General features: G+C 34.6%; 1 protein-coding gene across 7 annotated transcripts in view; it reads left to right on the forward strand.

The window, feature by feature from the left end:
- The window catches only part of RUNDC3B (RUN domain containing 3B), a 157112-nt gene that overhangs the window by 106259 nt on the left and 32502 nt on the right, over nt 1–18351 (forward strand). For all 7 annotated transcript variants that reach the window (XM_068549939.1, XM_068549941.1, XM_068549944.1 and 4 more), the window contains 2 exons: nt 5903–6071; nt 11982–12139. In XM_068549939.1, the coding sequence (XP_068406040.1) occupies nt 5903–6071; nt 11982–12139 (327 nt within the window). The remainder of the gene's footprint in view (nt 1–5902; nt 6072–11981; nt 12140–18351) is intronic.

Raw genomic sequence — 18351 nt, forward strand, 5'->3', positions numbered from 1 at the left:
AGCTCATTAATTTCTGTTTTTATCTATATTATTTTGTTTCTTCTACCTCCTTTGGGTTTGTGATGATCTTTTGTAAAATCAGCTTTATTGAGGTATCATTAACAAGTAAAATTCTAAGGTATTTAAAGTGTACATTGTGCAGGCTTCCCTGGTGGCGCAGTGGTTGAGAATCCGCCTGCCAATGCAGGGGACACGGGTTCGATCCCTGGTCTGGGAAGATCCCACATGCCACGGAGCAACTAAGCCCATGCGCCACAACTACTGAGCCTGTGCTCTAGAGCCCATGCGCCACAACTACTGAGCCCGCATGCCACAACTACTGAAGCCCGCATGCCTAGAGCCCGTGCTCCACAACTAGAGAAGCCACCGCAATGAGAAGCCCACACACCGCAACGAAGAGTAGCCCCCGCTTGCGGCAACTAGAGAAAGCCTGTGCACAGCAACGAAGACCCAACACAGCCAAAAATAAATAAATAAATTTATTTTAAAATAAATAAATAAAATTTTTTTAAAAAGTGTACATTGTGGTGATTTGATGCCATATTTTGATAATGTATACTTTGTGGAAGGATTTCCCCCATGTTGTTAATTAACATATCCATCACCTCACATATTTATCTTTTTGTGTGTGTGTGAGAACATTTAAGTTCTACTCTCCTAACAAATTTCAGTTGTACGATACAGTGTTATCAACTATAATCACCATGTTTTACACTAGATCCTCAGACTTTATTAATCTTACAGCTGAAAATTTGTACCCTTTTAACAACCTCTCCCTATTCCTCCTCCTCACCCCTGGGAACCATTTTCTACTCTCTATTTCTATGAGTTTGACTTTTTTTTTTTAATTCCACATATAAGTGATACCTCCAGTATTTGTCTTTCTGTGTCTGGCTTATCTCACTTAGCATAATGCTCTCAGGATCCATCCATGTTGTTGCAAATGGCAAGATTTCTTAACCTCTCATGGCTGAACGACATTCCACTGAGTATATGTATACACCACATCTTCTTTATCCATTCATTTATTGATGGACACTTAGCTTGTGTCCATATCTTGATTACTTGTGCTGCAGTAAACATGGGAGTACAGGTATCTCTTCAAGATTCTGTTTTCATTTCCTTTTGCTACATTCCTGGAAGTGGGATTGCTGGATCATACGGTAGTTCTATTTTCAATATTTTGAGGAAACTCCATACTGTTTTCCATAATGACTGTATCGATTGACACTCCCACAGCAATGCACAAGGGTTCCCTTTTCTCCACATCCTCGTCAACACTTATCTTTTTGATGATAGCCATTCTTTTTTTTTTTTTTAAGATGATAGCCATTATGACATATGTGAGGTGATATCTTGTGATTTTGATTTGCATTTCCCTGATGATAAGTGATGTTGAGCACCTTTTTGTGTACCTGTTGGCCATTCGTATGTCTTTTTTGGAAAAATGTCTATTCTCTTCCTCTGATTATTTTTCAATCACATTGTTTGTTTTTTGGCTATTGTTTGAGTTCTCTATATACCTTGGATATTAACTCCTTATCAGATATATGATTTGCAAATATTTCCTCCCATTCAGTAGGTTGCCTTTTCATTTTGTTGCTGGTTTCCTTTGCTGTGCAGAAGCCTTTTAGTTTGATGTAGCCCCACTTCTTTATCTTGCTTTTGCTTTTTTTTTTTTTTTTACTTTTTTTTCTTTTTGGTGTCAAAGCCAAAAATCATTGTCAAGATTGATGTCAAGGAACTTACCCCTTACGTTTTCTCCTAGGATTTTTACAGTTTCAGGTCTTACATTCAAGTCTTTAATCAATTTAGAATTGATTTTTGTATATGGTATAAGATAGGGTTCCAGTTTCATTCTTTTGCAGGTGGGTGACCAGTTTTCTCAGCATCATTTGTTGGAAAAGCTGTCTTTCCCCATTGTATATTCTTGGCTTCTTTGCCATAAATTAATTGACCATATATACATGGGTTTGTTTCTGGGCTCTCTGTTCTGTTCCATTAATCTACGTATCTGTATTTATGCCAGTACTGTACTGTTTTGATTACTGTAGATTTGTAATATATTTTGAAAGCAGGACGTGTGATGCCTCCAGTTTTGTTCTTCTTCCTCTAAATTGCTTTGGCTATTGGGGGTATTTTGTGGTTCCATACAGATTTTAGGATTGTTTGTTCTATTTCTGTGAAAAACTCATTGGAATTTTTGTAGGCATTGCATTAAACCTGTAGATTGATTTAGGTAGTATGGACGTTTTAACAATATTAATTCTTTCAATTCATGAGCACAAAATATCATTCCATTTAATTGTGTCTTCAGTTTTTTCAACGTCTTACAGTTTGCAGTGTACAGGTCTTCCACCTTCTTAGTTAAATTTATTTGTAGGTATTTTATTCTTTTTGATGCAACTGCAAATGGATTGTTCTCTTAATTTCTCTTTCTGGTAGTTGATTATTAGTGTATAGAAATGCAACTGATTTTTGTATATTTATACTGTATCCTGCAACTTTACTGAATTTATTTATTCTGACAGTTTTTTGGTGGAGTCTAGGGTTTTTATATTTAAAATCATGTCATATGCAAATAGTGACAGTTTTATTTCTTCCTTTTTGACTTGGATGCCTTTCATTTCTTTCTCTTGCCTATTTGCTCTCTGGTTAGGACTTCCAATACTATGTTGAATATAAGTGGTGAGAGTGGGCACTCTTGTCTTATTCCTGATCTTAGAAGAAAAGCTTTCAGCTTTTCAGCATTGAATATGGTGTTAGCTGTGGGCTCAACATACATAGCCTGTATTATGTTGAAGTATGTTCCCTCTATACCCAGTTTGTTGAGAGCTTTTATGATCTTTTCTTTCTCAATACTTAAATTTACTTCTTTTCTTATGAGTAAATAAGGCTTATAAACATCCCTTGAAGTACTACTTTAGCTGCATCCTAAAAGTTTGATAAGTTATTTTTTATTTTAGTTGTTTAAAAGTACAGTTTCCACTATAATTTTTTGACCAAAGGTTACTTGGAGTATAATTTTTAATTTTCAAATATTTTCAGTGCCTTTGTTATTGTTGTGATTAGTGAATATGGTCTACGTAATAATAGTTCCTTGAAATCTGTTGAGAAATGGTCTAGGATCAATTGTATTCCAATGATTGGGCCTAATATTCATTAGATTATGCTTGTTAATGGTGTTGTTCTAATACAGTATTTTATATTCTTTCTCATTTATCCTTTTTCATCTTTTTAATTATTGAAATAATGTGGTAAATTCTTCAGTATGATATTTGATTTCTTGGGTTTTCCTTGTGATGCTTTTAATTTTTACTGTATATTTTTTAAACTAACTTGTCAGATGCATACAATTATAGAATTCTTAATTTATCGTGATGTAATGAATTAGTATCAATATGTAGTAACCACAAATATGTAGTAAATTTTTAAATTCCTTGAAGTGTATTTTGTCTGATATTAATGGAGTCTAACCAGTTTTCTTTAGGTTAATATTTTTCTAGTATCTTTTTTTTAACCGTATTTGATCTGACATGCCTTCCATTTAATATGTGAGAAAATGGTTTGACAGCAGTAGTAATGTGTCATTGGTTGTAAGTTGTACCCTGATTTCAGATGTGTTAATATGTGAAAAAATGTACAGCAAGAATTTATGAAATAAGAGTTCTTTTAACCTTTCTGTGCCCTTATGTTTTTAAGTATATCTTTTAAAATAGTACTTAACTTGAGTTTAGAAACTCTAGTCTGATGGACTTTACCTTTTAACTGAGGTGCTTAGGATATTTACTGATATTTTTGGATTGATATCCACTCTATTGCTTTTTTACTTTCTATTTGTCCTACTTTCTTTTTCTACTCTTTCTGTCTTGTTCTTCTTCTTCTTTTTTTTTTTTTTTTTGGATTGACTTTTCCTCTCCTCCCATCTCATTCCTCTACTAGTTTATAATTTACATACTACTCTACTGGTACTCCATTAGTTTTACTGTGCATATTTAAACCTTAACAAAGGCTAAATTTAATATCTTTACCATTTATCCTGATAAATGAAGACCTTGTATTGTTTTAACTCTAATCATTTCATTCGTGACATATGCTATTATTGTCCAGAATTTTAGATCTGTCATTGATTTATTTAAAACTCCGTAATCTAGACATTATTGTTAGTGTTTATATACTCTCACTATTTGTTTAGGTTTACTCGTAAGTTAACTATTTGCTTAGTGTTCTTTCTTGGATCATTTTCCTCTTTCCTGAATTATAATCATTAGGAAGTTCTTTTAGTGAGAATTTAGTTTAGGTACATCCCTCAGGTTTTAGTTTTTTGAAAATGTGCTTATATTGCCCTCTTTCTGGAAAGATGATTGTGCTGTACATGCTATCCTAGTATAGCAGTCATTTTTTTCATGGCATTTTGAAAATCTTTAATAAATATTATAATTTCTTCATATCTACCTTACATTTTACTAATTGTCTACTTCAATTTTATCTGCTTTTTAGCTAATTCATTTAATTTTTAATGTCAAATAACATCTTTTAAAACCTCTATTTGTCTGTTTTTCAAAGCTGGAACTTTATTATCAGCCACTGCTTTCTTTTCTCCAAGCCACCCAAAGCCACAAATGTGACAGGCAAATTTCATTTGGTGTGTGTTTGCTTATTGGTTTGTTTACGAGATCATCAACTGAGAACATCTCCTTGGTTGGACTTTTATGCGGAGGTCTCTAATTCAAATCTGCAACATGCTTGGACCTGACAGATGGAAACACAGATCGTGGAGGATAAAACATATAATATCTTTCTTTGATCCTTATCATATTTTCTACCATTATATCTATGTTAACTTACAGAATTATAATTTCTGACCTGGAATTCCTCTGGTTCATATTTTCTTGGTGTGTTTCCATCTTTTTAATTTTATTTTTTCTGTATTCATGTGTATCTTGTAGACAACTTATTGTTGGCCCTTATTTGTCTTAATCAAACCAGAGCATCTGACTTATGGTTGTTGAGTTTAACCCATTTAAGATTTTTGTAATTTCTTTTGTATTAGTGCTTAATCTGCCATCTTATTTTTTGTTTTAAATTTACTGTATTTTCTTATTTTGCTCCTCTGATTGATAGGGTTTCTTTGTATACCTTCAAGCTTATACAGACTGTTTTTATGCTCTGCTTCTTAAATGTTAATATCATTGCTGATATTTTAAAACTTATTTTCCCTGTTCCTTTTGAAGTATATTTTTCTTCTAAACTAGACAATCATCTTAGCACACTTTCCTCTCCATTATCTAGTTTCTCTCCTACTTTTTTTTCTCACCTTAGTCTGTATTTTTCTACCATACTGATATCATAAGGAGTTTTAGATATGGATTTTAATGGATATTTTCTCTGCTTCACCTCTGCCTCTCCTTCTTCTGCCAATAGAAAATGTTTAGGTGTAATAACTAGTTTTTCTGAACCGCTTGTTATCTTCTCTTTGTCAAAACCGAGCTGATCTTGGGCAGTCCCTGATATTATACCCAACTGGCAGCACACTTGTGGTGCTGTTTTCTGCCTTACAGTAGAGATTGGACAGGCAGTGATCTACATGGGACAGTAAAAAGAACCCAGCTAGACAGGTCTTCTCAGCACATGTGGAGTTTCTCGTTCTCTTCTTTAGAAGTGTTTTCTCTCTCCTCAGGACATTCTCACAGTTTCTGTGTTAATGCCTTAGATCTGTAAACCTCACTTGAACTTCTGTAGCATCTCTAGGCTTGATGATAATATCATTATTATTGTATAGTTAGTGATGAATATTTTGGAGCTTGCTCACCAGTAGCTTGCAAATACAGAAGTATTTCTAAAAAATCAAAGTGGAACATATTATGAATTTTGTTTCTTTAAAAAATTTTAATCTTCTCAGTTCTGATAGTATCAGCAGTGATGAGGAAGAGCTGAGGACTTTGGGAAGCAGTGGTAGTGAAAGCAGCACTCCAGAGAACGTCGGGCCTCCTTTCATCATGGATGAGAATAGTTGGTTCAACAAGTGTAAGAGAGTTAAACAAAAGTATCAACTAACCCTGGAACAGAAGGTATTTGTCAATTGTCAAAAGTCATTTAATTTGGTTCTAGTTACTACCTTTAGACTGTCACTACCAAAAGATCTTTTAGCTGTGTAGAAGTATTTACCTATTGCTACTTCCTTTCTGTTCTTGGATTGTCCTCCTTTTAATTAAAAATCAGGCCCAGTTTTAGGAGAGGCTTTTGTTTCTTAAATAATTTTATGTTTTTATATATATAATAAGCCATTTATTCTTCTGTATGCAGTTTCATTTGCTTGAGATATCAGTTTCTATGATTAATTTTACAAAGGATTATTTGGTTAGTGAAAATGCAGTGATTGCCTAAGAAATTCCATATATGTGTCTCACTCTTTTTTTTAAAATCAGGTATTTTAGCAGCTCTTGTGTGTTAAGCACTGTAGTAGGCAAAGTGGGGTACATAACAGAATGGAATATAAACTCTATCATCTTGAGTTGTAACCTCTTCTTTTTCACTGTATTATTTATTTTCCTTCCTACCCTTCCTTTCAAATTATCATTATTCATAGGTGACCTATGTAGGGAAAGCCCAGTGGAATTATCAATAGAATTATTAGAACAATAAAAAATACACTGAGGAAAATGGTTACAAAGGAAATTTACAAATATGAAGAGATTTCCTGTAGACAAACAGCTGCTAGTTAGAAATATAAAGAAAACTTTAATACCCTGTTAAAGGAGAATTCTGGTACCAGCTACCAGCAAGAAGTCACACTAAGATAACTGAAAGCCTTTACATTGCAAAAATCTGAAAATGCCAAGTAGAATAAAATTTTGAAAGAGTTTCATACAGAGCTGCTCTCTCAAAGAATAGGAGCTCACTAAGGACTGTAAACAAAGAAGGGCCTAAAAAATAGGAGCTCACTAAGGACTGTAAACAAAGAAGGGCCTCACTAAGGACTGTAAACAAAGAAGGGCCTGGAATAAGTCATGAGTTAAAGTCACTGCAGGCTTCTGGGGTGGGGGTGAGGGGCCATTCCCTTAACCTAGGTACTTGTGTTTTAATACCAACAGGAGAGCAGCAAATCTAGGCCCACTGTCATTCAAGTTGGAAACTGAACCTAGAAGGCAGGATGCGATGCAAAATGGCAGAGTAAGCACAGAAATTGGCAAATAAACCTTGACTACATGAAACAGCAACAGCAATATTAGTGACCATTATGAGGTGGCAGTGGTGTTCTGGGATATGATTAACAACTGGCTTTGCAGAGGAATTAGATTTGTAGCCCTGATTTGTAGCATTTGCTGATTTCTCTGGGATAAATACTCCCATCATGGCCAACTTAAAACTACCAATTTGATGTCACTGAAGGCAGAATTAGGAAGAGAGGCACAGTAGCACACCATTATATAGTTTTTCTACCAGGCAGACACAGTAAATATAAATGACTCGAAGAGCACAGATAGTAATAGTAAAATATAGTAAAACACTTGGGAAACGGTAGATTTTGAGTAGTTATTCTCTTGTTTTTTAATATAATTTACTTAATGGTAAGTTTATAAAATTTAATTTTTAATAATAGCAGTGTTTTAACAGTTGAATTACAAAATATCTGAAGCTTAACAATTAGTTCTGGCTTCAGCCTACCCTGGGAAGTAAAATGGAACTAAAACACTATCTAATAGTATCAGAAAGAGTGAGAGAGGGTGATTGAAGCTAAAGCCTTTTGAGGTCTTTGTATTACAGCAAAGGAGTGTAGACACATTTTTTAATGTGTATGCCTGTTTCCAAGGTTGGAGTTAAAAGAAATAGAATATTTAGCTTTTAAACTAATAATAAGAAAGAAAAGAAATAAGGAAAATTGATTAACACAATAGCAAAGAGCAAATGAGAAAAAAATAAGGATGGTTTAAAGAAAACACAAAATAAAGTGGTAGAAATAAATCTCAATATAACCAAAAGAGTCAACATCACCATAAAAGTAAATGGTGTAGGGCTTCCCTGGTGGCGCAGTGGTTGAGAATCTGCCTGCCAATGCAGGGGACATGGATTCGAGCCCTGGTCTGGGAAGATCCCACATGCCGCGGAGCAACTAGGCCTGTGAGCCACAACTACTGAGCCTGCGCGTCTGGAGCCTATGCTCCGCAACAAGAGAGGCTGCGATAATGAGAGGCCCGCGCGCCGTGATGAAGGGTGGCCCCCGCTTGCCGCAGCTAGAGAAAGCCCTAACACAGAAACAAAGACCCAACACAGCCATAAATAAATAAATGAATGAATGAATGAATGAATGAATGTAAATGGTGTAAACTTGCCAGTTAAGACAAACTCTTGGGAATTCCTGGCGGTCCAGTGGTTAGGACTCTGTGCTCTCACTGCCGAGGGCCCGGGTTCAACCCCTGGTTAGGGACCTAAGATCCAAAGCCTCATGGTGAGGCCCAAAAATAATAATAATAATTTTAAAATTAAGAGAAAAAAGACAAACTCTTAAATTTATGTTTTAAATCATGAATTTTAGTTATATGCTGTCTGTAAAAGGCATACATAAAATAGTGACACAAAAAGGTTGAATCTAGGAGTATAAAAATAGAGTAGGCAAATACTAACCAAAATAATTCTATATCAGTATCATTCAGGATAGACATTAAGGCAAAAAGCATTTTTAAGACTAAAGAAAGAATTGCCTTTTTAAAAAAGAACAATTCACCAGGAATGTTGTATAACAGTGCTGAACTTACATGCATTTAACAATGTAGCCATGAAAAATATGAAATAGAAATTATTAGAATATCCATGAGAAATGGCTAAATCCATAATTATAGCAGAAAATTTTAACATCCTAATGATTACAGATTAAACAGACAAATAATTGGTAAGGATGTAATGAACTTGAACAACACAGCTAGTAAGCTCAATCTAAAATATGTTAAATGCTAACAATTAGAATACACATTCTTTTCAAGCACACATGGGACAACTATTCAGTTTTTATGGACTATACTAGATCACAAAACAAATGCCCGTAAATACCAAAGAAATGATATAATAGTGATCACAATGCAATAAAGTTAGATTCAATAGAAAAATTTTACCACCCCCTGAAGTACACCAATGGGGATTTTAAAAAAATAAAGTCTTCTAAATTATAGGTCAAAAAAGAAATGTGGAAATACTTAGAAATGAACAGGGATGAAAACAATGCATACTCTTAGTACTAAAGTTGCAACTTGTTCAGTGCTTGGAGAATTGCTTATCTTAGAAAAGAAAGAATGAAAATTAAAGAGCTAAGCATCCAGGAAGTAAAAAAAACAACCAAACCAGTTCAAAATAAGAAAAATAATAAAAATAAGAGCAGATATTAATGAAATAGAGATACAGAATTAATAAAACCAAAAGCTGATTATCTGTAAAAACTAATGAAATAGGCAAATCTCAACCATAATTAAATTTTAAAGAGTTAAGGCACAGATAGACAATTTTAAGAATTAAAAGAGAATAGACAGGGACTTCCCTGGTGGTCCAGTGGGTGAGAATCCGCCTTCCAATGCAGGGGACACAGGTTCAATACCTGGTTGGGGAACTAAGATCCCACATGCCGCAGGGCATCTGAACCCGTGTGCCACAACTAGAGAGCCTGTGTGCTGCAACTACAGAGCCCACATGCACTGGAGCCCGCACGCCACAACTACAGAGCCCACACGCTCCGGAGCCCGCGTGCCACAACTACAGAGACCGTGTACCCTGGAGTCCACGCGCCACAACAAAGAGCCTGCGAGCCACAACGAAAGATCCCATGTGCCGCAGCTAAGACCCAATGCGGCCAAAATTAAATAAATAAATATTAAAAAAAAAAAAAAAAAGAATAGGCAGCATAACTATAAATGCAGTGGAGACCCCCCATAATTATTAACAAATAATTCTAGCAATTTTATGTAAATACCTTAGAAAACTTAGATGAAGAATCTTTATAACTATTACTTCTCAAAACTAATAGACCTATAATCATTGAAAAAACTAAACAAGTAGTTTAAAATCTATTCCCTCCTCTCCCCAGAATCACCAGACTTGTTTGGTTTTTGAGGTAGATGATACCAAATGTTCAAAAGACAGTAATTCCTATTTTATACTGACTGTTCTTGAGAATAGGAAAAGAAGGAATATTTTCCAATGAATTTAGGAACTCAGTATAACTTTGATACTAATATAAAGTCATGTGAATTAATACAGGATGTGATTAATATAAAAACCATAGTATGAACAATTTGGTGTTATCTAGTAAATGTGGAGATATGTGTGGCCTGTGGCCCAGCGACTCTGCTCCTAGTCATGTCTCCTAGAAACTCTCAGATGTGTGTCCCAGGTGTCATATAACTGACTGTTCACAGGAATATTGTTTATATTAAGAAAATAATAAAATAATCCATATGGCCATTGATAGGAGAGTGAATAAATAAGCTGCAGTATTCATGCAGCAGAATACTATCCACTATAGAGAGTGATGAAGGAACTATAGTTAGACTCATCACTGTAGATGAAAAGGCAAGTTTCAAAAGAATATAGATGAAACCCATCCAAACTAAATATATTGTTTAAGATGACATACATTTGTGGTAATGCTAGAAGGAAAAGTGAAGGGATGATAAACAAAAATCTCAGGGTATTGTTATCTTTGCAAAGGAGGCAGGGGATGTGAGCAGGGAAAGACATTATAGGGGCTCTGAAAGTATTGGTAGTTGATCTAGGTGCTGGGTATTTAAGTATTGTTTAATTACTGATGTTTATAAATAATCATATTTATATAGTTTATATTAAGCTGTGTATACCTACAAAATTTCATTTGTAAAAATTAACTTTAGTTTTTGAGATTTTATTATGGAAAAAACAAATATTTGAGAATTGTCAGGAAAAAAATCTGAAAAAGAAGTGCAGTAACAGGAACAGTGTTAGTTACTATGAACATGTATCATGAAGCCAAAATAGCTAAAGCAGTTTGTTAATGGCACATGAAAAGGATAAGAAATGGAATAGAAGGATACTTTAAGAAAAAAAGATTCTAATTAATATCCTGAGAGGAATTTTAAAGCACACTGATCTAAAAAGAATAGGATGCCATGAGAAGGGAACAGTCAGAAAACACACAAAAAAATTGGAAATGAAAAATAAGATTCCCTGGGTTCAAAAATTTAGTATAAGGATTTGGAGGATAAATTCAGTGAAGACTCCCAGAAAGCAGAGCAAAAGGACAAAGAAACAATCAATGAGTGAAAAGGTAAGAGAGGATCTGTTCAAAAAGTCTCATATCTATTAGGTATCTGCTTATAATAATAGCTAGGAATTATACATTGCATACAGGGTACCAGCTAGTATTCTAAGCACTGTATTAATTCATTTGATCTTCCCAGCTAGGTACCCTTGTTGTTCCCACTTTTTTAGATGATGAAAATAAGGCACAGAGAGATTAAGTAATTTACCCAAGGACACTTAGTTTATAAATAGTAGAACTGAATATGACACGATATAATCCCTAAGCCTGAAGGCCTAACCTAGACATTATACTGCTTCCCACTAATTTGTTAACGCTAAAATGTTAATAACTGTTTTTGAACAATAATCACAGAGAGGCAGCTTTATAATTGATCATTCTGTAATTAGGTCTGTATTTTGAAGCTAGGAGGCATTTAGAGTGTTTATCACTGTTGTGGAGCTTAGAAATTATAATGTTTTAACTAAGTTTTACGTTAAATTACAAACATTTTATTGAACTTTAGAGAAGAGCTTTAAATAATGGAAAACATGTTAAATTTTTAATTCAATTAAAGCTTTTTTTTCTATTTCTTAAGTGATACTTTGAAATTGTTTCATTATAATATAGATAAGAATAACCTTTAAGCTACTCAGCATTTGTCTTCAAGATACATGTTAGAATTTTACGCTTGCTATATCTTGGTGATCTGTATTTCCAGGGTTATCTTGAAGAACTCTTACGACTTCGAGAGAACCAGCTGTCTGAATCTGTCGCTCAGAATAAAATACTACTACAAAGGATTGAAGATTCTGATCTGGCTCATAAACTGGAGAAGGAACAATTAGAATATATAATTGTCGAGCTTCAAGATCAGCTGTAAGTGAGTCCTTTTGGAAAAATTTTGGCAGTATGTAAAGTTAAGAAAAATGGCATGTGTGGCGTAGGATTCAAGTTCCAAGAAGTCTGATTGCCTTCTGTTTAGTTCTTTTTCACTTACTCTTTTTTAAAAGTTTACTTTTTTCTTATAAAAGTAATCATGATCACTGTAGAAACTTTACAAAATATGGGAAGAAAATAAAAATCACCTTCAGTTGTGCTATCCAGAGTTAACGGCAATAACTTGGTGTGTATTATTCCAAATGCATATGCATAATTTTAAAGTATTTATTTAGTGGTTTATTGATAGATTGCAAAAAGATGGTATATAAGGTCATCTGTTAGTACATCTAATAGTACACTGTACTATTCAAGTACAGTGCCGTTATAGAAACTCTCTGTTACCAGGTTGTGCCAGAATGTCACTAAGCACAGTTTAGTAGAGCTGACTTTTTTTCATAGCAAGGCTTTTTTTGATGAAGAAAACTGTGTATTGATCTACATTCTGGTACAGCTCCTTAACTTATTACTGTTCAAATCACTTGCACTAACCATACCGTTTTGTCAAACTTAATTTTATCAATTAGTTGTTTATGGTGAAAATCTTCTCATATTAATATTTACTTAATCTTAAGGATGACTTTTGAATTTTTTACTTTGAAATAATTTCAAACTTTCAGAAAAGTTGCAAGGATAGTACAAAATAATTCCCACATGCCCCTTCTTAGATTCACCAATTTTCAGCATTTTCCACATGTCATAATTCTCTCCCTCTGCTTGTATATACAAACATTATTTTTCGAACTACCTGAGAGGTTGCGTACATCATATCTCTTTACCCCTTAGTACTTCAGTGTGTTTTTCGTAAGAACAATGACATTATCTTAAATACCCACACTTCGGCTCTCATTTTAAGAAATTTAAATCAGTAAAATACTTCTTTTACCTGTAACTCATATTTCACTTTCATCAATTGTCCAAGTAATGTTTCTTATTGCTTTTGGTTTTTTGGTACAGGATCCAATCCAGGATCACATTTTGCATTTGGCTGTCATTCTCTTTAGTCACTTTTAACTTAGAATAGTTTTTCAGTGATTGTCTCACATGAGATTGATATTTCTGAGAATGCAGGCTGGTAATTTTATAGACTATCCGTCAATTTGAGTTTGTTTGCTTTTCCTTGTGATTAGAATGAACTTATCCATTTGTGGCTGGAATACAGCGTAAGCAGTGTGTCCTCAGGATGTCACATGCAGAGGTCCATGACGTCTGTTGGCCTTTTATTAGTGATGTTAATTTTAGTCATTTGGTTAAGGTGTTTTTCTCTTCTGTATAGTTACTGTTGTTCCATTTGTAATTAACAAGTAATTTGCAAGGAGATACTTTGAGACTAAAAACATATTAAAAATGATTTTTTTAAGTAAAGTTTTATTAAGGAACGTAAAAATTTAATGTTTTCTGGGAATTTGTATCTTGATAAAAAGAATTATGTTCGCATATTGTTTCTTACTTTTTTTCTAATTTTTTAAAAAGTATTTAATTTAATTTTATTTTTTGGCTGCATTGGGTCTTTGTGGCTGCATGTGGGCTTTCTCTATTTACGGCGAGCGGGGGCTACTCTTCGTTGCGGTGCATGGGCTTCTCATCGCGGTGGCTTCTCTTGTTGCAGAGCACAGACTCTAGGCACGCGGGCTCGGTGGTTGTGGACCTGGGCTCTAGAGCTCAGCAGTTGTGGTGCAGGCTCAGCAGTTGTGGCGCACGGGCTTAGTTGCTCTGCAGCATGTGGGATCTTCCTGGACCAGGGATCGAACCCGTGTCCCCTGCATTGGCAGGCAGATTCTTAACCACTGCCCCACCAGGGAAGTCCCATTTTTTCTAATATTTTAAAGAGAGTGTGTCATATGGGGTATCAGTCACTGAGGGGCATATTAATACCTCCCGTAGCCCCTCACTACTATAAGCAGAGAGAAAAATATTATGAAGCAAACAGTAGAGATTTCTGGTTATTTCTTTACAATTAAAAGATTAAGAAAATAATTTTTCTTTTGCATATAATACTGGTAGTTTGTCTAAATGCTTTTAACTTATAAATAATTATGTAATCGGTTTTTATTTCATCACAGAGATATTTTCATTTGAAGAATTAAATTTGACTGTATCACATTTATTTTGCTTCTGATAATTTAAAGGAAACAGTCTGAAACTTTTTAGCTTGAAAAAGAATCTACGAGTTATGGTTTTATCTTACTTTTGTGATAGAAGTGTCACTGATCTTCCTGATTTTGCAAAGAAACCTTACAGCTATTTTTAATCTCTTTAAGTTACTAGAGCAAAAAATAAAAAATTAAGGCCACTGATGAGAATTAGACCATTGAGTTTAGAGGTTAAAGATTTATTTTCACATACCATGGCTACAATCTCTGGCTAGGTTGTAAACTGGTGTCTTACAAGATTCCTTTGTACAAAAACCATTACAAGAATACTTAATGGAAGAGTAAGATACATGCCTTCCAGAATGTTTACGATTTACTTCGTTATCAGCATCATATTTAAGGTGCAGATAATCTCTGGCCACCTTGAAACTATAGGGAGAGAGTGGACATTTTTTCCTTCCTGATATTTTTTTTACCAACAGTTAGGAAGGCCTGCAGTCAAAGTTGGGCACTGAGATTCCCTTTGTTAATCCGGAGGAGATAAAAGTGGCCTTGAGAAGATTAAAATGTATAATGTATAAAGAAAAAGGTCAGAAAAGGAGCATTAAATAGAATATGAAGCATGAAGTATTTGCTTCTACATTATGTTGATTAGCTTTTCCTGGGTGATTTAAATAATTTGTCACTTAACTTTTTATGTATTTCTCAACGGTTATCTGTGTTTTTGAATTACTGTTAAAGTATGCTTTAATAATGTCTTTGAATACTCAAAATATGAACACCTTGTAGTTTTGGCAATAGAGTGCACAGTGTGATATGGTAGAGGGGTATCCCAAAGCTTTCTTGCAAATCAGGACTGTGTTCAGATACTGGCTCTGTGCTTGCCTAATATGAGCGCAGTCTTTTTTTTTTTAACATCTTTATTGGAGTATAATTGCTTTACAATTGTGTGTTAGTTTCTGCTCTATAACAAAGTGAATCAGTTATACATATACATATGTTCCCATATCTCTTCCCTCTTGCCTCCTACTCCCTCCCACCCTCCCTATCCCACCCCTCTAGGTGGTCACAAAGCACAGAGCTGATCTCCCTGTGCTATGCGGTTGCTTCCCACTAGCTATCTGTTTTACGTTTGGTAGTGTATATATGTCCATGCCACTCTCTCACTTTGTCACATCTTACCCTTCCCCCTCCCCATATCCTCAAGTCCATTCTTTAGTAGGTCTGTGTCTTTATTCCCATCTTGCCACTAGGTTCTTCATGACCTTTTTTTTTTTTTTTTCCTTAGATTCCATATATATGTGTTAGCATACTGTATTTGTTTTTCTCTTTCTGACTTACTTCACTCTGTATGACAGATTCTAACTCCATCCACCTCACTACAAATACCTCCATTTCGTTTCTTTTTATGGCTGAGTAATATTCCATTGTATATATGTGCCACATCTTCTTTATCCATTCATCCGATGATGGACATTTAGGTTGCTTCCATGTCCTGGCTATTGTAAATAGAGCTGCAGTGAACATTTTGGTACATGACTCTTTTTGAATTATGGTTTTCTCAGGGTATATGCCCAGTAGTGGGATTGCTGGGTCGTATGGTAGTTCTATTTTTAGTTTTTTAAGGAACCTCCATGCTCATGCAGCTCAATAACAAAAAAACAAACAACCCAATCCAAAAATGGGCAGATGACCTAAATAGACATTTCTCCAAAGAAGATATACAGATTGCCAACAAACACATGAAAGAATGCTCAACATCATTAATCATTAGAGAAATGCAAATCAAAACTACAATGAGATATCATCTCACACCGGTCAGAATGGCCATCATCAAAAAATCGAGAAACAATAAATGCTGGAGAGGGTGTGGAGAAAAGGGAACACTCTTGCACTGTTGGTGGGAATGTAAATTGATACAGCCACTATGGAGAACAGTATGGAGGTTCCTTAAAAAACTGAGCTCAGTCTTGATTAATATCTTGGAGCCTCTGTTTCCTTATTTGTAAAATTGAGATAATATTCACCTTGTGGATTATTATGAGTATTAAGTGGTATCATGTTTAATACAGGTAGGACAAAGAAGGTAGTCAAGATTATTAGCCTGTTTTGGCTTACAGAAACCTTAAGATATCCTTGATAAATTCACTCGGATAAATAGTGAGTTTAAAATGCTTTACCTTATCATGCCCAGACAATGAATTTGGACTTGATTGTATTATTCCTGAGTATCACTTTTGAGATCTAGTTTCTAAATGGTAGTTGGATTAATATTTATAATAATATTATAGGTCTGTGATAGACCTTCAGATGTTCTACTGTACAAAAGATTCTTTGTAAAACACTGATTGCAGACCTCAAGAATAGACAGCCTCAGAACAGTATGCAAAAGCTAAATGCTTTGTCATGATTAATACCAATAAAATGTGTAATAGGGAGTCTTTTATAGTTAGTTGATGAAATTTTTCTGTTCATGATTTGAAGAATAGGAATAGTAAAATGTCTTATAGGGCTCTCTAGAGAAGGAACTGAAGAGTCTAAATAGTAGAGTGAAGAATCATGCATTGCTAAAACTAAGCCATTGTTATAGTTCAACAGCCAATTTGGTGTAGTTCATGGTGAGTAGTGATGGTGTGATCTGTTGGCCTGCAAACCAAAAGTCAGTGATGCTATGGCATCCTGGTTCACAAATTTTAGGATGAGTGGTATGGATTCTAACAGGAGAACGCAGTGATGTCATCATAGCCCAGTTAATAATGGACAAATCATGACAGTTCCTGGTCATATATATTTTTGGCAGGTAACAGTTATTAAAATATTAAATTACGATCATGCTAATATATATTATATACTCTATTATCCATATAAGAACAGAAAAGTCAAGAAAATGCATCCAGAAGAGAAAAAGGCCAGGTACCAGATAGGTAGAACCATTTCTATTGTATTTTCTTGGTATTAGTAAGAAATTATATATTACAACAGGAAAGGGGCACTTATTTGATATGAATGGCATTTCATTGCCTTTAGTCATGATGTTAGATTAAAACTGCTGGCAGATTCTCTTATAGAGCAGATGTCCTTATGTCTGGGCCAGGGGCCTACAACAGTTGGGACTGCCCTACAAATTTCATGGAGAAGTGACTCATTTTATTTGGCAAATGTTTTACATTGAGTACATGAAAAAGGGAAGCATCCCTAAATTACAATTTATAAATAAGACAATATCACTATTAACATATAAATATTGTTTTGTTCAGTTATTTCTGTCCTTTAGCATTTAACACTTATAAAATTATAATTAGCATTTAAATTCTGAAGCTATTAATATATTTTTAATTTTTTATTAAGAAATTTTCAAGGGACTTTCCTGGTGGCACAGTGGTTAAGAATCCACCTGCCAATGCAGGGGACATGGGTTTGAGCCCTGGTCCGGGAAGATCCCACATGTGGTGGAGCAACTAAGCCCCTGCATCACGACTACTGAGCCTGTGCTCTAGAGCGGGCAAGCCACAACTACAGAGCTCACGTGCCAAGAGCCCATGCTCTGCACCACGAGAAGCCACCACAATGAGAAGCACATGCACCACAACCAAGAGTAGCCCCCGCTCACTGAAGACCCAATGCAGCCAAAAATAAATCAAAAATAACTAAATTTATTAAAAAAAAAATTTTTCAAGTATCCACAAAAGAAAGAATTGTAGAATAAACCCCTGATTGCCCATCACCCAGATTGAACAGCTACCAAGAATTTGTCACATTTGCTTTACTTGTCTTTTCTCTTTTTCACTTTTTGCTGAACGATTTTGAAGCAATCATGCCCTTTGATTCCTACGTACTTCATTGTACATCTCTAAAAACTATGGATACTTTCTCACATAATTTCATAATCACACGTGATAAAATTAGGGACAATTGTTTTTATCATGGAATGTGCTTTCATACCAAATTTCCGTAATTGTTTTAAAAGAAACTTTTTTGTAGTTGATCTTTTTCAAGTCAGGATTCAAAGTCATACTTTACATATAGTTATGTCTCATAAGCCTCTTAATTTAGAACAGT

The sequence above is a fragment of the Eschrichtius robustus genome, chromosome 8, assembly GCF_028021215.1.
Source record: "Eschrichtius robustus isolate mEscRob2 chromosome 8, mEscRob2.pri, whole genome shotgun sequence".
Taxonomy (NCBI): Eukaryota; Metazoa; Chordata; class Mammalia; order Artiodactyla; family Eschrichtiidae; genus Eschrichtius; species Eschrichtius robustus.